Here is a 23810-nt window from a genome sequence, read left to right on the forward strand (position 1 = left end):
CCAGGGCTCAAGGTATGAGTATCTCCCAGCTGCTTTTGTGTGAACTCAGCCTTAATTCTCAAAGTCCCTCCAAGCTTTCTTCTTTGAGCAAAAAGTCATACTGGAAGAAGAATAGGTATTAATAGGTGTTACTGATGTAAGGACAGATTAAGGGAAGCTGCAGGCTTTTTGATTTCGGGATCCACTTTGTTTTCGAAACTGGAGAGCTCAAGTTGGAAAATGAAATATAAATTATTCCTGGGCAGAAAAATGCAAAGAATCTTGGAAGACAGAGTATTTTAATGTACGTCCTCTTTTGCCACCCAACTGCTTTGCCAACGGTTGTCTCTGTTGCTGTTGTAGCTCTCGAGCAGCTGCTCACAGAACTTGAAGATTTTCTGAGGATACTGGACAAGGAGAACTTGAGCAGCACTGCCGTTGTGAAGAAGAGCTTCCTCTCTGATCTCCTGCGTGTCTACACCAAGTCCAGTGGTACGGGCAAGGAAAACTGGGGATGGGGTGGTGGGCTCTCATGGGAGTTGCTATGTGGTCTTGAAGCAACATTCTCTTGGAGGCCAGTGAGAAGGGGAGACATGAAAATTAGAAGAAAATGAAATGGAGAGTATTTTTGTAGTGACCTCTAATTGTTTATGTAAAATTACTATAGTTATGTGTCCAGCTTTACAAGGAAAGGATTCCCAAGATTCCTGATCCTTTCTGTTTTCCTTATTAAACCTTAAGTTTATTTAATCCACTTTGTAAGATACACAGGATGTAGTGTTTGGCCAAGTTAATGTTTGAGTAGAAATTTTAGCTTATGGAATTTCCTGACTATAAAGGATTTAATTTTTCTACTTTTTATTATTGCTTGGGTGGTTTTTTTCTGCACATTGCCTCAACCAACAGGCTCTCTCCAAGTGTACTCAGCACAGTACATCTGTTTTTTAGGAAAAACTTGGCAACGCGAAAGCAGCGAGTGGGTAAAGAGTTCATTTCTCCCTTTGGTTGCAGGTGGCGATGAGGAGTATATTTATATGAACAAAGTGACCATCCATAAACAGCAAGGTGACCAGGAGAAACAAGAGAAAGGTAGGGAGCTGAGCGTTGGTGACTGCGTTGTGTGTAATGGGGCGATGAAGGCACGTGCCGTTAGAGCCTTGCTTTACCGATGGAGGCCCCTCTGGCAGCTCTGAGGCAGTTTGTGGAGGGGAAAGACTGCCATCTCCATAACACTCCCTTAGAAATAGTGGTCCTTGGCAACACTGTGAGGTTATTCCTGGAAGTAGCACTTTGGAGAGCATTATTTTGGGATGAAAATGTTGCCTTCTAAGGCTTGAAGCTGCAGTGCCTGAAGTATTTAAGGAAGCCCTCATGTTTCCTTTGGCCACAAAACAAGTTGCTTCACCTCTTGGAGACCTTTAGTCTTCTTTAGTGTGTTGCTCTGCACTAGCACCGAGGGTCTGCCTTGTCACAGGCTCGTGAGGTGACTTCCCGGACGCAGCCTGCACCCTCACCACCTGCGTGGGCAGAGCACCTTCATCTCCCAGGGGAAGCCAGAGCTCTGCGGTGTACAAGCCAAGAAATTAAACCCAGAGAAAATACTCTTTTCTGATTTAGATTTCCCAGGTTTTGAATTTGTACCATGGCAAAGAACATAATTGTCTAAAAACGTTCTTGCTCTTTGAAGTGCATCATGAAAGCTGTTTCTGATAATTGCATAGGATGAGATTATAAGTGACTCACGTGTCCTTAATGCACACCTAGTCAGAAACTGACTGTACCTCAAAGTTTGCAACCCAGATTGGTAAGAGACACATCAATGCAGCAGGCTGTTGATGTGGTGGTTCTGCAATAGTTGTGGTATCTCCACTTCCAGAGCCGTTTGTTTTGGTTTTACTGTTTTGCAGTGGGGTTTTTTTGTTTGTTTGTTTTGTTTCTTGAACTACTATCAGCTGAATTTAGGTTAACTTCAAATACCTCTGAAGACAGGATGTCCTCCCAGGTTACACCTGTAGCTCCAGCATGATCTCTAGGTGATGCTGTAATGCTCTACGACAGGATTGTACAGCCTCTCAGTAGCTCGCAGCAGCTGAGCAGCAGCAGAAACTTCTCTTTATTTAGGTTCACATTTGGGTGGATAAAACAAGGCTTGTGCTGATCCATCACGTTGAAACACGGAGGCAAATTTCAGACAATTTATTTTTAGAGTTGGTTCTTTTATTTTAGACTTTTCCTTATCAAGGCCATGAGCCTACCCCCTGTGGGACCTGACACTTCTCTCTTTCTCTCTTTTCTACAACCTCCCCATTCCAAGTAAAATTTTTGAGTTTTTTGGAAATGCTGAAGTCAGTAAGACACATGTGTGGGATCTCAGCCATAGCTGCAACTGGGTGTACAGCCCTGACCCTAACTCTCTAATGGAGTGGAAAGTTCTGTGCCTGTCTGCTCAGTGGTGGGACCTGCAGGTTCAGGTTTAGCAGATGGAGGGGGCCCTAATACCCACTGGTGGATCTCCCAGGGATTATGCAATTCCCTTTACCCCTTTTATCTTCTGCCACTCTGCATACTTTGTTGCATCAGAAGCCTCTGATGGGATGTGCTGACCACACTTTTGTGGCTCAGGCCAGCAGGAGCTCTCATGCCCTGCAGGGTTTCTGCGCCACCATAGCCGTGTTCAAATGTGCTCTAGCAGCACAGGCTGAAGTGCTTTCCAATGTAACATCAACTCCTAAAGTCCCCTCTGCAAACCTTAAAGAATGCTATTTCTGCAAAAAACATCTTCACTACTCACTGTATCTACCTCCAATTTCATTGATAAGGATTTAAGCTGAATGGTATGCTGCTCTTGAGATGCCTTTCTATGGTTAGGTGATTGAATTCACTGCAGGGACTGGTGAAAGCACCATCATTTAATTGATCTCATTTACTTGAGAAACACAGTTCTGTGTCCTGCAAGTCCATGAGGGCTCTTCCGTGAGCCAAATGACATCTTTTTCTGGAAGTCAGCACAGAGGGGCTGAGATACAGGAGTCTGGGAGCTTCTGGTGTGGAGCACACTTCGGTCCTCTTAGCCCAAACACCAGGAGACATTCACTTCTACAAAGAGCAGAGAAGACAGTTAACAGTTAGTACAGGTGGGGATTTTAGCAGGCTTTTGGCTGTTTTTAGTTCTTCTTTCCCTCCCATACCTTTTCTCCAAACTCCACGTTTTGGAGAGTCATCTTTGTAAGAAGACTCCTGCGAAGTGTTAATGCTTCTCTAGAAAGAAAATAGTTCTTCCCTCCCACCCCAGTAAGGAAACAGTCTGTGATTTGTAGCAGGAGAAGGAAGGGATATGTACAGCACATGCTGTGTGGACTCTCTGTGCAGAATGCATGCATTGGGTGTTTGTCCCCTTTAACATCTCCCTTGTCAGGAGGAAGGTTAAGAGGGGTGGTTCTTCCTGCACAGAGCCTGAAAATCAAAGCTCCATTGCATCCTGCTCTGCTTTTCAGCTGGAGTACATGAGCAAATGTCCCTGGAGGTGGGCAGGCTTCCAGCAGGGTGAGGACCAAAGCTGTGGTCTCCATCCTGTGCTCCAAGGTTGCTGGGAGGAGGAGGTACTGCTGGTACAGAAATCAAACAGTATTTTCCTGGCTCGGTGGGGTTCAGTGGGACGATTGTTAGGTTTAATGGAGATTCAAGAACAAATGACCACCACTTGTGAAAGGTTTGGCAGTAATTTTTACCTCTGCAACAATTTCTCTTCTGTGGAATTGAGCATAGGAGGTTCTGCCTGAGGCAAGAGGATGCAAGTTGGCCTGTTTCTGCTGGAGAGACCCCTAAAAAGTTCCCTGTGTGGACAACTGTGAGTGCAGACATAATCCCGTCTTGGGGAGTAGCCCACTCAGGCTTTAGGAAATCTTGATCTTATTTCTGGTGTTTCCAGATGTAGTGATGGCCTCAGCAGCTGCTCTTGATGGAAGGTGTCCACCCTGCAAGAGCCACCTCCTTGGTCCTTTGCAGAAAAAAAGGCCAGCCTCCAACAGCAGCCTGTATGACTCCAGATATGACTCTAGAAGCATAATCATAGAATCATAGAATGGCTTAGGCTGGAAGGGACCTTAGAGATCATTTAATCCAACCTTCCTGTCATGGGCAGGGATGCCTCTCAACTAGATCAGGCAATGCATGGGGACCGAACGGAGAGAATCATGGAGTATTTTGGTAGGGTGATGTCGCCGTGATCACTTTGTATCGGAGGCTCACCTGCTTTACTCTGCTGGAACCTTACAAGACGTGTAGCACCCCTACTTGCAGGGTGCAGACAACTGCTTGGAGTTGGTGTCCATTGATCCTGGATCTCCATGTTCTCCTGACTTACTGAACTTAGCCAGTGCTGATCAGCAGGAGATGGGCATCACAGGAAGCAGTTTGTCACAAGAGACAAGTTTTGGGCTCTTGTGCCACCAGACCGGGAGCTGGCTGCACTCTGGCAGGGCAGAGCTGTCATTGTGGCTTCCAAGCTCCAGACGTGAACAAAGTAACGTGGTTTCCAGCTTCCATTTTTAAAGCCCAGAAATATGCAGCGAAGCTCCTGCCCACATCTTCAGAGGGCAGTGCTAACCACTGCTGGGCACTGCACGATGCCTCGGCGGTTTCTGTGTGTGCCCAAGGAGTGTGGCTGGAGCATCAATATGTGACTAAGGGAGCTGGAGCATCAACAGTGCAAGTTTTGGACCTAATTCCTTCACTTAATCTACTGAGCTTGTAATATCTAGATATACCTTAGCCTCATTTCTCAAGAGACCCTCTGTAAAAGGCGACTTCCCCTCTGCACAGTACAGTGCCTTTAAAGTCCTTAATTTTTGAGCCATTCGTGCCTTGCTCCCACTTCTTCCTGAACATTGCTGCATTATATTGTCTCAGAGGTCGTGGGATTTGGGCACTTGTTTGAGGCCACACAGGAATTCTGTGGAGGGTGAAGAAGGACTGAGCATAAGTTTTCTGAGCTTTCGATATACCCTCCAGCTACTGAATCACGCTGCGTTCAGCTGCGTGGAAAATCTGACTTTCCAGAGGCAGACACAGATTGCCTGGAGCAGTTCTGCTGCCATATGCCCTTTCACATGTTTGTCCTGGGCCACTTCAAGAGGAACTCTTCCTTCAGTAGTGACTAAATTACTGTTCTTGGCCGACTTCGATAAACCCTTGGCCAGTTCAGCTAGGCAGCAGCCTTTGCAGTTCCCTCTGGGAGAAGGGTGGTATTAGCTCCATTTTTCTGAAAAGGCAGAAGAGGTGGGGACAGTCACTGATCCGTCTGCTCCCAGCAGCAGAGGTCAGAGCCAAGCAGGGACTAAAATGCTGTGAATTTCCAGCTACTGTGTAGTGTCTGCCCATGCTGAGCTTCTCAGGACCCTTTAGAGTTTCGGCATGGGGTCTGGGCTTCACAGTTTTCCTTCCAAAAGGAAAAACATGACCTAAAACCAGAGACCAGCTAGCTTTTGCAGAGTCTCCTAGTGCCACATTCCTGGGTATGGCCTGAAATGACATGGTGGCCTTGCAGTGCTGCCTGTAATTGCCACTCTGCTTCCTACTGAAATAGCACCTCGCTGCTCCTGCACAGCCCTGGGTAGCAAGTTCTTTGCTGGGAAATGCCACGTCATCGATATAATTGTGTTTCTGCCTTGTAGTGCTGGATCGCAGAAACTCCTTGACCAATGGAGACTCAGGAGTGCATTCGTCCCCTCCTCAGAAGAGCCTGCCGGATCTACCCCCTCCAAAGGTATGTTTTGCAAATCCTTCGCTTTTCACTGCATGCCCTCAGCCTGGTGGTGTGAGCCCCGTGAGGCTGCACTTTTGTTACGTACTGTGCAGCATGCCTAAATGGAGAGACCTCTGCTCATGTATGTGAGTGAGGCAAATAGTCCTGGTGAACTTGATTTGGAAAAAAACAAAAACAAACCCAACCCCCCCATCAACTAGGGTGTCCCCATTGTTTGGGTTTCAAGATGTACATTTTGTGTTTAGGCTGCAGGTCAGTGGGCAGCTGCTGCAGGTACGGTGGCTCGCTGGTGACCCAGGCAGGGTGGCCATGCTCTGGAACAGCTGGGCATCCAGAAACCCCTGTGGTTCCCACAGCTCATGCACAGACAGAGCAGGCAGCTGTGGAAGCCTTGGGCTTCCCTTGCGTGTGCGGAAGCATGCAAGGAAACCCACACCCATACCGGGGCAATCCAGGCTCAAAGAAGGAAGAGAATTGAGATTTTGCAAAGAAAGATGATGATGGCTCTCAGCTGTTGCTTTGGAAATCTTCTCCCCTGCCCCAAAGTTGTAAAGCAACTGTGCCTAGGCTGTTGACTTGAACTTATAAAAACCAGAAGTCCTTCAGCTGCAGGGTGGTGGGGTGATCCCCAGGCAGCGTCAGGATCTCTCTCACTGGCAGAGCCTTGCACAGTTTGGCCGTTAGCAGAGCGGATCAGGTTTGCGTCCAGCTGAAGTGCTTGGTGTTGTGCATCGGGTGATGCTGGGTGTCACGCTGGCCCACAGGTCTGTGAGGAGGAGTCACCAGCACTGTAGATTTTTCTATAGGGCAGCTGTAATTCTAGCCACGGTCAACACCATCAGTTTTCAGTGGGATCTTGTCTCTGTGCGAGACAGCCGGCCCGGCTGTTCTCAAGAGACACAGGTCATCCTTAAGCCCCCAGATGTTGCTGTTTGGTAGTTGATCTGACATGGGAATCGCTGTATCTGGGATTTCAGGATGTGAAAGGAAAGAAGGGCAGACAGTGTGCACGGAGAGGAGGGGGAGCCATGGAGGAGGACAGGGTGCTGCATGCATCAACCATAGAGGAGAATCTACTCCTTTCCCAGAGAGAAGGACATGGGATGAGGCCTCAGGACTTCTGCCCAGGGGGCTGGAGTTAGCTGGAGGAGCTGGGAAAATGAAGGGATAGGATGGGATGCAGCTGACAAACCCATGGCTGCAGTGTGGTTCCCTGCTGGGAGCTGCTCCAGCCCTGGGGGTTCTACCCATGCAGCCAGCCAAGGGTACAGCACTGGAGCTGGAGTCTCCTGGGAGCAGCGACCAGAGCTGGAATCACTGTTTGGCTTTAGGTTTCTCAAAGCCAGAGGGGATGGTGACTGTGGCAGGGAGGAGGGCAGGAGAATGGCATGGCCAGGGAAGCAGCAGCTGGGTGTCCCCAGGGCATCTCTTGTCCTTGGTGCAGCCCAGCTTTCTGACAGGGCAATCAGGAAGTTAAATGAGGGAACTTCAAAAAAAAGAACAGTCTTGGATTTTAGCTGAGAAGGGTACCTAAGCTCCACCCATCTTCTCCCACGCCTGTGCCTGGAACCTGCCTTCTCCCACCTGCTTAACACCGGAATTAACCTCCCTTGGATAAGCAATCAAGTTCTCCCTTGCTGTATCTGAGTGTTAGTGAGCTGTTGGCTGCAAAGACACCTGAGCATACTTCAAGGAATGGGGCTGGGGAAGAGCTTTAATGTGGTCCCAGTTAGTGTATGGAAATTGCTGCTACAGGGAAGTGAATTTTCCCTGTCTGTTTGCTGCTCCTGGCATGGGCAGGAGCCATGGCCACCAGTGTGGTGGAGGAGGGAGCACAACTCTTTACACAGAAACAGAGAGATTGGGAGAAGACCTCAGAGTATATTTATTTTAGCTCTGTGAAGTTTTCTGTGTTCTGCTGATATTAAGGCACCCCATGGTGTTGCTGTACACTTGCCTTTGGAGACACAGGAGAAATGTGGTGATAAAGCTCTGCACAGCAGATTGTCCCTGGTATTTGCTGACACCAACAGTTGATGGGCAACGCAATGGGAGTGGCCTAGCTGGATCCCACTAATTTCTTTGGATTCATCTCAAAGCAACCTTTAAATGATAATTCCTGCAGGCTGTGGCTCAGACATTGGTGATCTTTCATCTGTGGTAGCCTTGGCAGCTCTGCTGCTTTCCACAGCCGTCTGCTGAGAAAGTCATTGCGGTGTGGATGCAGGTGCCCAAGATGGTTTTATTTGTGTGCTCTGGTGTGCTGTAATCCAACAGGCAAATGTTCTTCAAGGGCCAGCCTGGATTAGATAACACAGTGTATACTCTTAGACTTAAGGGAGAGACAAAACAACTCCAGGCTCTTGGGGAAAGTGAAGTGGAAAAAATAGCTTCTGGGGCAGCTGAGGTGCAGTCCCACCTAGTCCCTGTTGGCTTCCATTGTCTGTAGGAAACAAACCAGCCCCTTTCCCTGCTTCCCCTTCCCTGATGGTTCTGTGATGGGGTCAAATAAACCCACAACGTTCCTTTGTGTAGGCAATTTGTTTATGGTCGTAGCACAACGTGAACTGTCCACGCAGGAGGCCACCACAGATGGCAACTGCAGACACATTCCTGGGCCAGGGAAGGGATTAAGTAAAGCTTTGGAGTGGCTGAGTTTGTTTCTTTAACACATTAGGACAAGTTCCTAAACCTTTAAGTGTTTGGAGGCAAGTATTTTCCGGCAGTGTGTCCTACGTGGCCCTGGAAAACAGGCTCAGAGTCTGCTCACAGCATCTGGCAGGCCCATGTAGGAAGGAGTTTCCATCCAAAACACTTGAGAAGTTTGTGAGGTTGCAGAGCCATGGGCACCTCGCCCGTGGGGGAGCAGAAATGTGTGATTTTTGGCTGGTATGGTCAGGGTACCTCGGTTCCCACAGGCTCAGCGGTATCTCCTTTTGTGGGCAGTTGCTGGCCAGAAATGTTTTCCTCTAAAGCTTCCTTTCTACTTCCAGACAGCAGTGCATGTTGGTGGAAATATCCGGGGCAGGATGGACAGCTTTGATCCTGCATTTGGTGATGCTGGCATGACCAGAAAAGGAACTGATCTGGCCTTAGACTGCTCTGCAGTGCTGGAGCCCAGCTGGCCCCTTGTCTCCAGGCCACCAGGAGCAATCACGTAGGCTGGCATGAAGGACCTTGCGTGATCCATGACCTTCAACACTGCTGTCTCTGCAGAGGTGTTGGTCAGAAGCCAGATGAAGCGTTGTGAGCCAGAGCATACCATTGTCAGATGGACGGGGGTGGTTTGACCTGGGCGAGGAGAGGGCACACCGCCCTGGGGAGCAGGGGGGTGGGACACTGCTGTTATGTCATGGTGAGAGATGGGACACCACGTATTTTGGGAAGAACAAAGAGCATAAGGTGTGCGTTCGTCCTACTGTGATCTCCAGCTCTGCTGTCTCACTTTCAACAGCTATGTGAATTACTCGAAAAGTAAAAAGTTTATTTCTTAGCTTTCCGTTTTGGTTTTTTTCCCCTCCCCTCATGTGTTGGTATTTCTGAAGGATCAAGGCACTGTTTCTCCTGCCAGCCCTTGCTTGTGTTTAGGGAGGGGTTTGGCAGGCACCACAGGGATTTTCCAGCACTTGGACTGTTTTCAAAGGCTCATTTTCCATCAGTGTTGTTTATCCATTTCCTTCGTTTTTTACTCAGAGCACAATTAAAGATTCCTGATATAATTCCTAAAGCAGAGATTTTTAGCTATTGGTTTGCTGTCAGCCAGAGACTTGGAGAGATGACCAGGCTACGCTTTTCTGTGTAAAGCCAGGGTTGCACCAAAAGTCTGCCTTTCTGGTTCACTGTTAAGATAATCAGTAGTACAGAGGATCCACTCTAGTCACTATGAGCAGCTGTGGGGGGTTGGTGCAACAGGCAGAAGTCCCAGTTTACAGGAAAGCCAGTGAGTTGCAGTTGCTGCTTTTGAGGAAACCTATGAGTTGATCTTCCCAGGGCCTTCAGCAATATTAAGGGAAATAACACTTATGATGCAATTACGCAGTACTTTCAAAGAACTCCTTTATATCTGAGCTAACTGTACACTAGAGACTCTCAGCAGTCTCTTTCTTCCCTGCCAACTTGACCGTTTTCTGTGAAGATTCTGGTGTACACATCTAAACCATCTCACCGCTAGGATGCACTTTAGTACTAAAAAAAACTTAAAAAGATGCCCCACTGTTTTCAAGGATCTTTTTTTACCTTAAATCATGCTTCTTTTATTTATTTATTCTGCAGATTCCTGAAACAAAACAACCTCCAGTCCCCAAGATCGAATCCCCAGAGGGATATTATGAAGAGGCTGAACCGTATGATGTCTCTGTAAATGGTATATCACAGCTAACTCTTGGGGAGGGGTTCATGTGGGAGATGGAGGACTTGAGGAGAATAAGTAAATGAAAGCACAGGCATTTCTTATAGCTTATGTGAAAAATTTGTTTTCTGATGTTGGTCACACTTGATATTACAGATGTAATGCTAGTTGGAAAGAAATGGCTGCTGAATTACTCAGTTTTTTAATTTTCCTGTAGAAATGCCTAGCTTAATATAACATCACTGTAAACTATTATAAGCTGTTGTGGGTTCTCTTTGTCTTGATGGTTTTCTGGCAGGTAAGCAGTAGTCAAATGCAGGTTTCTTTCTGGGTGTGAGTGGCGAAGCTGTGGTGGCATGTATTCATGTCTTACTGTTCTAATCGTCCCTTTGGGGCTCAAAATCCGTGACTGTTGATCTGTTAGATGCGATAACCATTTTTATAATTGGCTATTTATTCAGCTCGTCTCTTGTGGCAATTTAACCATCTGTAAACTTGATTAAAAAGCCACGCTTCATGTGATAGTGTGTGGGTTCCTTCTGCATACACTCACTCACAGCCTGGGCTGGGACCTCCCGGCAACGGCCTCAGCAGTGTCACTGGTACCTGTCACCTCCGGGCTCCCCACCCTTCAGGAGGGGGCTCCTGCACACAGGTTGAGCTCCCAGATTTTCACTTTTTAAAATGTATTCCTGCATCCTTCTCTTGGTGAACACCCTTTGTGAGAGATTAACTCTTGCTGATCTGATAGCAGATCTTGTCATCACTTTATAATCTGTTTAAGCCCAAACGAGATGGATTATATCACTCTGCTGCAGAAGCAGATCTCTGCTCATCAGCCTTAACTGCAAGCAGTGGGGGTTCAATGACATACGTGGTGTGGGGCACAACCGAGCAGAGAGAGTCGAGGCAAGCCAAGAAGTGGGAGTGAAGGGTAAGAGATTAGGATCTAAACCTTTGGCTGTTTAATCTGAACTACTTAGGAGAGAAGCTGAGACCTCTCCAGCCCCACGGTGCCCCACTAGGCTCTGAAGCTGCCTGCCAGGGAAGCACCAGTGATGCCACTGTGTGAAGCGGCCGGGCTTGATGCATCCGAACAGCCCTCGCTGCGTGTGTGCACCTTGTGCTCCTGGACAACTCATAGCTCAGTTTGGGTAATTGGGAAATGTAGAAGGATCTTAATTTCCCTGAATCATCCTCTCTTGGTTGCAACCACGTTACAGGAACAGAAAGATTGTGCTCAGCTCAGGTGGGAAAAGGTGCAGACTCATCATGGCAGGCATGAAACGTGCCATTTGGTGCAGAGGAGAGGACCCCCAGCTCTGCCCTGTGTAGTGAGATGCCAGTTCAGTTTTGCCGAAAATTGTCAGGGTTGTTTGCTTGAGGTCAGGCCTGTGATGCATGGGGCACAACGGGGTGAAGCCCTCCTGCAGCTGGGGCAGCCTCCTCCCCGTGGGGGGTTTCCAGTTGCCTGCACTGTAAGATAAATGGATTTCTTTCTTTCCTGCTGCACATTGGGAAAGTGGATCATGTGCCAAGAGCCATGGCATGTGAAGGCCTACACTGGACTAGCTGGAGCTGAGCCATGGATCCATGTGCTGGGAAACCCAGGTTATGTTATTCAGGCAGTTCCATAAGCTCATGTTGCATTCAGAGCCTTGGCTTGGCAGGAGCAATAAGCACACACCCAGCTTAAACCTCTGCTTTTCCTTGGTAACCTGCTGCTCAGAGATGCAAATACACCCACCAATCCACTGAAATCTAGGCCACTGAGATGCCTAAGGTAATGATAGATCAGAGACCTGCAAAAAGAGAGAAAATAACCATATGATGGAGGCACTGTCAGAAAGACATTCTGGGTGCTGGTGGAGCAGCTACAGGTAGCTGTTTGACCAGCGAGCTCGGTGTTTTACTGAGCGATATTGCAGCTGTAAGCAGAGATAGGAGCCCGTGAAGCGAACAGAGATGGGACATGCCAAGTCCGGGCAGCCCCTCAACTCCAAGGTGTGTGGTGCCTTTGCCTCCTGTGCCTGCTCAGCTGCTGGATGCCTCTGCAAGACCCAGCAGGTCCCTTCTTCTACACAAACTACCTGGTGTGCTGTAATGCCGATGGCTTGTAAGGTGGTTTGTGTGAGAAGGAAGGCAGCATCATCTCACTGGAAATGTCTGCGATCTTTGGCAACATCGTGTTTGAGGTGGTGCCTTGGGTTGAGTGAGAAGTAGCAGGGAGAGATGAGGAGCAGAAGGTATGTGGCAGGAGGAGGCTGTGGGGGCTCAGGAGAAGGTGAAATAGGGCATGGAGGGGAGGTCAGGTAGTGACACTGGGAAGCGTCTGGTGCCCCAGTTTCCCTCAAATCCCATGACACGTGGGCAAACCTGCAGGTCTTGGTCCTGCTTGTTGGTTCAACAACTGCAGAACAGGGCTCTCCATCTCTTTTTCTCCGCATTGCCTTGTTAGATGGCAGTAGTACCCTCTACCTGTCCTATGTGGAGTGATGCTCAGTGCTAGGAACTGCCTGGAGACTTTGGTGTCACTGCACTTGCTATGGAGCGGTCTGGACATGTATGGGTTTGCCCTGGCCCAAGATGCTAAAGCCTGACCCAGTAACAACTCCAAGCCCTCTGTGCTCACCCACCTCTCCCCACAAACTAGGTAGGGAAGGGGCAGGCAGTCCAGGGAGCTTCTGGTGATGTTTCTGACAGTATTACAGCATGAGCCTTGGAAGACACCCATGCGTCTCAAAACAAATGGGCGTAGTGAAATCAAACAAAAATAGGAACACTGCTAAAATTAGTGGGTGCACTGCCAGGAAAGGACATCAAAGCAAGCCTCCAGATGGGCTGAGGAGATAGAGGATTCGTGCAGCAGAGGTGGGACTGCGAGGCACTGTAGCAAACCGTGGGAGTATTAATTAAAGTGAAGCAGGCGGAGGAGACCGCTGGGTCCCTCTTTCATCAGCAGCGTTCCTGCCCCTCCGCTAGGGATGCCTCTGCCTTTCATTTCATAGCTCCAGCAAACGCTGCTGCTTCCCTTTCCTTCTGGGCTGAAATGTGTTAAACTGTTATCATCCTCGTCTGCGTTTGCATAATTGAAGGGTGCGATAAGAAGCAGAGTGAAAACACAAGGGGCAACATGACTGCCAACCGAGCAATAATTATTCCGGCTGAAACAGCTCCTCTGCCCTGACTGACTTTAATTATGATGACAATGATTCTGTTTTAAAGGGAATTGCCATGTTTAAGGGGACGGGTTGAGGACATTGTCTGTTTGAAGTCTCTCTGTACAGCGTGCTCATCCATCGGCAGCAGGGTTGGGGCTGCCTCAGCGGCCGTGGGGGGGCTGCGGGGCTGAGACGGACTGACACCCTTGTTCTCCACATTTGCTTATCTGTGGCTTTTTCTTTGTCTCCTTTTCTCTTTCCTTTCAACTGTGCAGGTCTTTTTGGTAGGCTTGCTGCGGCTGGACCCAGGCCAGGGTTGCAGGTTACTGAGGGTGTTATTTATGCCACAATAACAATGGGTATGGCATGCTTTCCAAACCTGAAGTGCTTTTTTTTTTTAAAAAAAAAAAAAAAAGGCACAACAAAACCCCAAACTCCAACAACTCAATTAGCAAAGATGATCAGGTGCCTTCCCCTGGCATTGCCCATTATACGCATGGAGGGTAACCACCTCTCCCCTCTCTCTGCCCCATACTGGTTATACGCAAGGTGGCATTTTTTGTGTGCCTTTCCCATGTTCAAGAAGACAATGAAGAGAACCTCCTCAGCCTATACTCTCCTGGTCTAGTCACTGATGTGGAGCTGATATGTGGTAACGCTTGCTGTATTGAGAAGTAGCCAGTCAGTGAATGTTGCAAGTGCTTTGCTTGAGCAGAGGCAGCTCTAGTGTATGAGATGTTTGGAGCATCCTGTGTCACAGTATTGATTTAGTTTTGCGGGAGGCTATGGGAAAACAAACAGGAAAGAATAGGTGGATTAGGCAAAGACATCCAAGAAGATGGCTGCCACTGATGTCACAGTGATGAGAGGATAGAACTGTGGCCTTGGTTGAAACTGCCAGTAGGTGAAAATGGTGACCTTGTAGTGAAGTGCCTGAGCTGTATGATTTGAGTGATTGAGTTGAGGGATTGACCAAGCCTTAGAAGTGAAGACAGTGTTGCCCCAAGTCAGCCAAACAGGGTTAGTCCCAGTCTGCCAACTGCACAGCCTGGAAAACGGCTTTCCATCATGCCTTAGCAGTGTCACCAGGCCATCAATGGCTGCAGTTCTTCAGGTAGAGAAGAGCTCATCTCGTGAGACAGTTGCGGTCATGGTTGATGCACAAGAGAGCAGACAGGGCTCCCCCTGAGAGTATGGAAGAAAAGCGTTATTCCCAGAGGAGAAAGGTGGCACCCTGAGACCTAATGCCTTGGTGAGAGGCACCAACACCCCAAAAGGGGCTGGAGAGGCAGTTAGTGATAGCCCTATGTTGATAAGCAGGGAGATTTAAAAGATGACGTTCCCTATGGCATCCTTGGTGCTGCGTAGGGAAGGCTTCCGCACAGTGAAGAGCTTTAGCTTCTTGGTATTTCTAGGTTTTCCAGTATAAAACCTCAAAGCTTTTACTGCATCTCAGCTTTTGCCCAGGTCTGTGGACAAGGTCTGCACAGTGATCATGCATTGGGGGTAGTGTTTTCACATAAAAGATGAACAGTTCTATACATTGAGGGCATGGAGATGGTGAGCCACTAGTATGCTATCAGCACCAGTCAGAGACTTTGAAAGGGAGTATTTGCTTTTTAATGAGTTTAGCTGGTGCAGCTTTGATCACTATAGGAGTGTACAGAGTGAGCTTTCTCTGTGGGTAAGGCTCTAGCTTTGTTACTCCATCTCAGTTCCTTGTATTTTAAGGACAAATAAGCCCAACTTTAATGTTCTTCAGTGAAGCTCCTAGTGCGTGCTTTTTTCTTCTGCTTTTCTGGCTGCTTTTTCTCTTTTTATTTTACACCAATCTGGTAATATTACTTCTATGTGGTTGTTAAGATTTTACAAGAATCAAAATTAGATTAAATTCTGGTGAGAGAAACTTAACAATATTCCTCCATGTTGTTTGATAGGACAAAACCACAAAATCCTACACAGATGCTGCCCAAATCTTACCATCTTGCTGTATGACTTGACCTTGTGAATAGAGCCGTACTGTAAACGCCAGCAGAGCATTGCAAATTTCCCTGTAGCTGGTGGGAACATTTTCACTGTTTCTGATGAGTTTGGTACCAATGACCAGTGTTCCTGTCAACTGAGAACGCCAATAACCTGCAATACCTTGGAGCTGGGTGCTGAAAATACCCAACTCATCCTAGTAATGTAGCAAACCATTTAAGAATGAACATGAAAAATGTGATTACTATTATTTACAGCTGCCACTTATGACTAATTTTTGCTGCTGCTACAGTGTATTACTTCAAAGCCCCTTGCTGTCCCTTAGATGCTGAGGGAAGAGAGAGAGACGTGTTAGCCCAGAGGGCGAAAGTGGAATGACATCTCAAATAGATTGTTGCTTGCTGCATGGCCTTGCAAATACTGGTTTTACTTCTGACATTTGGAGGTCAAGTGCTGACTGTAGCTTGCTGTTGCCTTGAAAATTGTGTTTTGGCTTGAAGTGAAATGCAGAAGCAGCATCTCTGGGGGGGGAAAAGCAACAAGCATCAGAAAATGTCTAAGGGAATGTTCTCAGATTTGTGGTCAACTGAGAAGTGTCTTTTGAGTATTTGCTAACTATTAGGCACAAAACATTGCAATGAGGTTAATATTGGGCTAGAAAGAAAAAGGGATCTATGAGGGTTGTTTACCTATTGATTATCCTCCTGTAGGAGAGCCTCAAAAGACACATCCATAGACTGGAAGCTTTTGCATGTGTGAGCATGGCTGAGGCAAGCAATAGGCTCAGAGTTGTCCTAGAAATGTATTTAATGATATAGAGCTTTGCTTTTGTTATAGAAGATGGTGAAGCTGTTAGTAGCTCCTATGAATCTTATGATGAAGAGGAGAGCAGCAAAGGCAAGTCAGCAACCCATCAGTGGCCATCCACAGAGGCCACCATTGAGCTGATGAAGGATGCTCGCATCTGTGCATTCCTGTGGAGGAAGAAGTGGCTGGGCCAGTGGGCAAAGCAGCTGTGTGTTATCAAGGACACCAGGTTGCTGGTGAGTAGATCCTCTGCTCTCTGCCTAAACCAACCTGGTTTTGTGGGCTGGGGAAGGAAGTGACACCTCAGGCCATGTTTAACTAGCTGGCAAAACCAAAGAATCTAGAAGTAATGCTTCAGAAACCATGTCCCAGAGATTTGGGGATCTCGTTACATTTTCAGGAGGGACGTGGGCATGAGGATGCTGAGGTGGGCATGAGGGCACATTTTGGGCCTAGATCTGAAACTCCCAAAGTGCCTAGAGATGTTTTTTTGGGAAACTTTTTGAGGTGGTTAAGCAGAAACGATGCTTAATCCACTGGCTAACCACATATTTGACCCTCCAGCAGTATCTGTGAGAGGTGCTTCAGACATACATACACAGATATATGCTTCACATGTATGCACATAGATATATGTGTGTCTCTCTATACTTGTAGAGAGTCCTATGTTTAGTCTGTGTAGACATCACAGCTTTGTAGGACCTTTAGGACCCTCTTGTGTTCAATGCACTTAATGCATCTGGTTGCACTGAGACACTTCTAGGGTTGAGTTCACACCAGTGAACGAGAGGGAAGGCTCCTCCTCAGCCTCTCACCTGCCCTCCCATCTTCCTTCCCCAGTGCTACAAGAGCTCCAAAGACCACAGCCCTCAGCTCGACGTGAATTTGCTGGGCTGCACGGTCATTCACAAGGAAAAACAAGTGAGGAAGAAAGAGCACAAGCTGAAGATCATCCCCATGAATGCCGACGTCATCGTGCTGGGGCTGCAGAGTAAAGACCAGGCGGAGCAGTGGCTCAGGGTCAGTGGTGCCTTCAGGGCTTGCCCTGCTGGTGCTCCCATGCTTCTACCCTTGCTTTGCTGGGAGACCATATCTTATCTCAGTCCTGTCCTGGTGTGCTCTGGCTCCCTTCCTTGCCGCAAGCCCATATACAAATACACCACTTCATTTTCATGACCCAGGATAGCTTCTTCCTACAGCTCCCTGCTGCCTCCTGCGTGCAGGAAGCTGTGGAGGGGCCTCCCAGCTCAGTTGCTGCCTGGGGTGGGTGCCCAGCATGAATTGGCTGGGGACAGGCAGAGATGTGACCCTTTCCCTGCAACAGCAGCAGAAGGAGGAGCCCTGGTGGAGCCCGATGGGGCTGTGAGGCGCCGGGGCTGCCGTTACTGGCAGCTTTTCCCTGGCTGACTTGGGTCTGGCAGTTTCTGCTGGCTGCTTGCTCCAACACCAGCAAAGTCCTCCAGGCTGCAGTGACTGTAAACGGTGGGTCTCCAGGCTGCTGTGGTTTTGCTTGTCCTGGGTGGGGAAAAGTACTGGCCCCCATTACTGCAGCTCTCTCACAGGCTGTGGCTTCCCCTTCTGTACAGGTAATCCAGGAGACCAGCGGTCTGCTCTGCGAGGGAAGCAGTGAAGGCAACCAGTACATCCCAGACTCACAGCGTCTCAGTTACCCAAAGGTACATCTTGTCTCTACAGAGGGAACTAGCACTTAGACTTTTCCACCCTGTTCCTTTCATAAATAATAGTAGGTGCAGTAATTTTATCCGAGCAAAGACTGATATGAGTGTACCCAGACCCTTGATTGGCTGAAAAGGAGTGTTATTGGAACACTCTTAATTCTCTTAATTCTTTATTGCCTTTGCAACCTTAATTTTGTTGCCACATGTTTCACCCAAACCTGACTCCATATAGGGCATCAGCCACTGTCTTGTCCAACTGGACAGTTGTGCACACCAAGAACTTTGGAAGGGGTATACACCCTTGGATGCCAGGGCTTGGGCCAGGCTCTAGACCACATTTAGGTGATGCTCCCCTGGAGACAGCTTGCTCCAAAACAGTGGGTGGAGAAAGAAACCTTTGTAAGTCTCTGAGGGATGCCCAAAATGGACCTGTTTGGGCACCTGATCTGTGCGTTCTTCTGTCCATACCCTCCTAGAGGGACTGGCAAATGCTCCCACCAGCTGGGCTGCAGTGCAGAAGGCCATAGGGTGACACTGGTAGTCCCACCGTGTCACCTCAGAGGCGAACCCAGCCAGGTGGTTCATGCACTGGATCTGCCTGTGTGGGGCTCAGAAGCAATGGGGAGGACACAGCGTGAGTGGGCAGGTGAGAGGTGTCTGGTGAAAGCATCTGCTGTGGAGAGGGTGGGACCTCGTAATTTAGGAGGGACTGTAAAGGCACTTGGGGGGCATGCTGGCTGGAGGAATGGGTCAGATGCATCTGTGAAGCTTGTCTTTGGTGCCTGTTGACAGGTGGAGGTATCCGAGAGGTACTCTGCCGCCTCTGAGAGCGGGAGCAGCACAGATGGCCACCCAGACACAGCTGAGACAAAAGATGGTAAAACCTCGCCCTGGGAATGGTGGGGAAAAGGGGCCATTGACTCTGCATGGGGCAAGGGTTTCAGAAGCTTCTTCTGCCACTGCCACCTCAAACTGACCTGATGCAGGGTGAAATTCACTGCCTGCTTGTGAATTCACTGCCTGCAAATTTGGATTCAGTGCTTTCTTCTGTAACCAAGTGACAGGTGAATGCTGAGATTTCTCAACAGTTACAGAGTTAGGATAGGGCTCAAGAAACCTAGCTGTGATACCTGCCCTACCATAGAGATCCTGCTTGACTCTGGTCAGGTCGCTTTAGGACAGTTTGAGATGGCATAAATGCAACCCAAGTGACTTTCCTCAGAGATGCCTGCAGAGAAACTTGAAGTACCTGTGTGAAGTGCTGAACTATCTCCAATGGGAGAGTTACACCTTCACACTAAGGCACCCAACTCTGGGCTTTAAGCTGCGTTCCCCATCTATGGGGCAGGTAAGTACATTAAAAGAGAGTATGTTCTTTTCGAAGGATCATGGGACCCTTCTGTATATTGGAGAGAAATAAAGAGAAATCCATGCTGAGTACTCACTGGAGTTACCCAGAAGATGGAGCTCAGTTGCTGAGTCCATTTGCACTGGGACTTTGTCATTTTGTTATGATAGCAGGAAGGAAAATCTGGACTGAAAACATCCAGCTTGACTTCTTACCAGGATTACTTGATGATTACGTAGCCATATTCACACGCTAATTGATATGCTCAGTAGGAAAATTCTGAATGGACTCTTTGGGCATAAGCATTCTTCCTCCCTACCTCGAGTCCCACTTCTAGAAAGGAAAAGACTTGAATGCAGTAAATATTTATGGGTGATTGTTTTTAGTTCAGTTCTTTATAGTGTAAGAAAATGAAGGGAGGCCGACACCTGCGCAGCAAGAACTGTGCAAGGAGCCTTCCCACAGCTTCTGCAGCGCCTGGCGTTTGGTCAGAACTAACCAAAGTTTAAAGCAATGTAGATAAAGTATCTGTAGCAAATCACTCAACTGAGATTACTGGTGCCATCTTGCTCATCATCTCCCTGGGCTTTGGACTACTACAGCCTGTCCCTGAGTCGCAGCTTTGTCTTCTGCAAAGGCTGTGTGTGCCACAGCGCAGTCGAGTGCGTGATGATGGGGCAGGCAGCTTTGAGGCAGGACACCCAGCAGGCACAGCAGGCTCTGTGTGTGGCTGTGAGTTGGGAAAGCCACACATATTGTCTTTTTTTTTTTTTCCAAGTAGTTAAGAAGAAAGGCACAACTGGCCTGAAACTGAGCAACCTGATGAACCTCGGGAGGAAAAAATCCAGCTCCTTGGACAGCCCAGAGAGATCCCTGGAGACTTCAAGTAAGTGGCAGCACGAGCCTCTCTGCAGGGACTTGTCTCAGGGCTGGATCTCCTCGGTGTCCAGGGCTGGATAAGCATCAGGCATCATCCTCCTCAAATGCGCATGTGCCAGGCTGTGCTGATGAGGGAGGCAGAGAGGCCACAGTCTGCTCGGTCTGTGACAGTAAATCCACACAGGTTTGGGCCCTCTTACACACTAAGGTGACCTTGTGGCCTTCAAGGGTGGGCAATGGCTCACAGGGTGACCCAAGAGGAAGGGCAGATAATAGCATGCAGGCACACAGAGGGAATCTGTACTGCTGCTCAGCCCGGAGTGTGAGAGTCAGCAGGGAGAGAGTTGTGTGGGTCAGCAAGTATTCGCTGTGTGGGACCAACTTTGCAGACAAGTCACTACCCCAAAACTAACCTGAATTTCAAGGGTCTGACTTTGAACATATTTTTACCCTTTTCACCCTGTTTTGTATAGATAGGACAGCTTGGGTTTGTGCTTTCACTCTTTATCATTGCTTGTGGTTTTGTGTTATGTGGTGATCTCAGAACTTACCCATCAGACATCCCTGTGCACACAAATGAGTTTGGATTCCCTCTCGTCATAGGGTGGAAAATCTGCCTAATCAACCTGTGCTTGCTTGCAGGTTACCTGAATGTGCTAGTGAACAGCCAGTGGAAGTCCCGTTGGTGTCAGATAAAAGATGGTCACCTCCATTTCTACCAGGACAAGAACCGAAGCAAACTGGCTCAGCAGCCCCTGAGTTTGGCAGGCTGTGAAATTATCCCGGAGCCTAGTCCTGATCATCTCTACTCCTTCCGCATCCTGCACAACGGTGAAGAACGGGTCATTCTGGAGGTAGGGTGTATACCTCTAAGAAAGACCTGCTTTAAGTCATCAGCTTGGGTGTCTTAGTAGGCCTAGATGCTGATGAGGTTTTCCAGAGGAACCCTCAGTCCAGCAAAGCAGAACCTGATGCGTGGGACTTTGGTTCATCTGCCTGTAGTCTCGTAGGTGTCCCACCTAACTGGTAATCCAGGCCATGTCTGATGCTGGCATTTCCAGAGGACCATTCAGCCTTCATCTTAGGCACTCATCTTAGGATGGGATGACGGGTCCTCTGGAGATGCCCATCTCTCTCCACTGACTGTAGGATAACCTTGGATGATTAAGTTGTGTGGGATGCATTTCAGCTGGTTAATGTTAGATGAGAGGAGTGCCACTTTAGGGGTTTAGATCTGCTGCTAGGAGGAACAGAGGACTTCATCTTCTGAAAACACAGAGTGCCAAAGCTATGCTATGGGTCATGCATCCCAAGCAAACTGATCACAGGTCTGCCCCTGAAAGTGCAAGTGAATTCATCTCCATCTGTTACTTTCCTTTGCCTGCATCCAGGACCGTTTATCTCTAATCTTAGTTCTCTCTGACGACAATGTGATTATAGTAGGAGGTGGACAATGTGAGCAATTTCCGGTATTTTTCCAGTGGGTGGAATATTTATAGCTAAACAACTGACTCCGAGGGCCTGCCATGAGGTTTGAAGGTGTTTTTGTTTAGCTTCTGATTCAGGGTATGTCTGTGTCTAAGAAATTTTGCCTAATTGCAGACATGAAGAAGAGGTGCTGGGAAAATTTACGTTTTGTGAATGGAAGAATCTGTATTTTGTTGGGATGTCAGACTCCATGTACAGGCTGGCTGGCTGGCAGGCTTCCCAGGGACTGAAGCCTCTGCTAAATAAAACAGATTGAAAACTTAAAATATACTTTCCAGTTAGGGATTCACTTGCCCTGAATTTCTACTTTGTGCTTACTGCTCTAACTCTTCAAAGCAAAGCAGAAGATGGCTGCATCAGCCCACTACTTCTTGCTTCAGGTAGAAATACCCCACTAATGGGAAGTGCATGTAGCTCATTGCTGGAGCCAACTTGGAGGCACGATATTTAACTCTTAATTCTGCAAGATGTCAGACCATTCACTGCAGCTAGGAATTTGGTACTGACCATGTTAAAGCAAGGGGGCTCTCTTTGATGTTCTCTGATCCCGCTTTAAACTCTTGCCCTTCCCCTCTGCCCTGTGCAAACAGCCCTGGAAGGGGCTTGGGCTCTGGCAGAAGGGACTCCCTGGAGTGCTCTGGTGTCCTGGCAGGGCGGTGTTCAGTGATCCTATTGCTGCACCCTGCTGGTGGAAAAATAAAACCCGCACATTTTCCTCCCCAAAGCCAGCTCCACACCCGCATCTCCAACCTCAGACTTCTCTTATAGGCAGCTGAGTTGATCACCACTGAAAGGAAAACATAGACTGACTAGAAATTTTAGGAAGGAGTGCAGAGAAACTGCTGTTACAACCTGTACTATCTGTGCAATCACCTCGCAGGCGAAGTCTTCAGAAGAAATGGGCCACTGGCTGGGCCTCCTCTTGTCAGAATCAGGTTCGAAAACAGACCCGGAGGAATTTACCTATGATTACGTGGATGCTGACAGGGTTTCCTGCATTGTGAGCGCTGCGAAGAACTCCTTCTTGTACGTCAGCGGTACCGCGGGGCTGGCAGGGGGGAAGCAAGCCAGAGCAGGGGTTCCTGTGCTTGCCAGAGGTTGGCTGCCATGCAAATAGGTGGCGAATCTGTGGCGGCAGCTCAGCTGCTTTCTTTGGAAGCTCAGTGTGGGACAGGAGAACATTTGTCATTGTCCCACCATGGATTTTGCAAAGGCAGGTTGGTGGGGTGTGCTTGGCTGGGTGGGGGGTGATGCGTGGGCATGCAGCCATACAGTGGCAGCTTCCGTGTCCGTGGGGCAGAGCGGTTGTGCTGCGGCAATGCTGTGCCTGAGCAAGAAAGAAAAGAGCCAAGGGAAAATGCAGCCCCTCTCTGGTGGGTTGCTGCTTAATGGGCAACAGGAGCGGCGATCACTTTGCTGCACGGCTCCACCTTCTCATCTCCTGTGTCTGGCCCTGCCTGGACCTCAGGACTGCTATGCTCAGCTGTCACAAGGTGCCACAAAGCACAATCTGCAGTGAGACCCCCTCCCTCCTGATGGGATGTCCTGCTGCCTGTTCACAGCTTGATGCAGAGGAAGTACTCTGAGCCCAACGCGTACATCGACAACTTGCCCAAGAGCAGGCTGCAGCAGGAAGAGCTGTACGATGACGTGGATCTGCCAGACCTGCCTGCGGTAAGATGGCCAGTGCTGCAGGCAGCTGCTCTGCTGCAGCGAGCTCTGAGGAGACTGTGGGCAAACATCTGGTCAGGGGGAGGTTTTTCCAACAGTGGTGAAAGGAATTCCCAGTCCCTGGGGAAATCCAGGTTTTTGCAGGCAGAAGCAAGTGCTGGAGAGCAGTCACTACAACTGGAACTGTGTCCCATCAGCAAACAGCATGGATGATCTGGTGATAGTGGGTTGTTTGCAGGCAGATCTATCAAAATTCCTTTTGATGCACGTGAGAGCAAGTCCTGTGTGTAAGAAGACAAAAGATTGGCCATGCCCTGGTGGGACTTGTCCTGGGAAAGGCAAAGAATTTGGCAAGGGTTGCTAGGTTTACAACAGTATGAGATCTTTGCATGGGGCTGCTGCTACTTTTGGAAAACTGCATTGCAGGAGAGCAGGTACACCAGTACACCAAAAACCCCTGCATAGACTGACTTAGAGAATGTAGGGCTAGTTCCTCCAGGGTTTATGAAAAATACTCCAGAGTGCCTGAGATGCTGCTGCTCTGCAGTGAGAGCTTTCCTACGCTTCTGGCTTCTTACTGGTCCCTTTTCAGGGTAATATTCTCTTTTTTGCAGGAAGAAGTACCCAAGAGTGAGAGCAAACTGGAGAGTGACCAAGACAGAGTGTACCTGGATCTCACCCCAGTGAAGTCGTTCCTACACTG

At 48.5% G+C, this 23810-nt stretch overlaps 1 protein-coding gene across 1 annotated transcript in view; it reads left to right on the forward strand.

Moving 5' to 3' along the window:
• Positions 1-342: 342 nt before the first annotated feature.
• Positions 343-23810, forward strand: part of AFAP1L2 (actin filament associated protein 1-like 2) — a gene marked incomplete at its 5' end in the record, with an annotated part of 26228 nt that continues 2760 nt past the window's right edge. Inside the window, 14 exons of the mRNA XM_009872630.1 lie at positions 343-471; positions 991-1082; positions 3213-3223; positions 5665-5743; positions 10016-10106; positions 16073-16278; positions 16883-17062; positions 17629-17718; positions 18514-18598; positions 19851-19955; positions 20591-20802; positions 22317-22462; positions 22999-23110; positions 23722-23802. Coding sequence (XP_009870932.1) covers positions 343-471; positions 991-1082; positions 3213-3223; positions 5665-5743; positions 10016-10106; positions 16073-16278; positions 16883-17062; positions 17629-17718; positions 18514-18598; positions 19851-19955; positions 20591-20802; positions 22317-22462; positions 22999-23110; positions 23722-23802 — 1619 coding nt within the window. The remainder of the gene's footprint in view (positions 472-990; positions 1083-3212; positions 3224-5664; positions 5744-10015; positions 10107-16072; positions 16279-16882; positions 17063-17628; positions 17719-18513; positions 18599-19850; positions 19956-20590; positions 20803-22316; positions 22463-22998; positions 23111-23721; positions 23803-23810) is intronic.

The sequence above is a fragment of the Apaloderma vittatum genome, unplaced genomic scaffold (assembly GCF_000703405.1).
Source record: "Apaloderma vittatum isolate BGI_N311 unplaced genomic scaffold, ASM70340v1 scaffold16777, whole genome shotgun sequence".
Taxonomy (NCBI): domain Eukaryota; kingdom Metazoa; phylum Chordata; class Aves; order Trogoniformes; family Trogonidae; genus Apaloderma; species Apaloderma vittatum.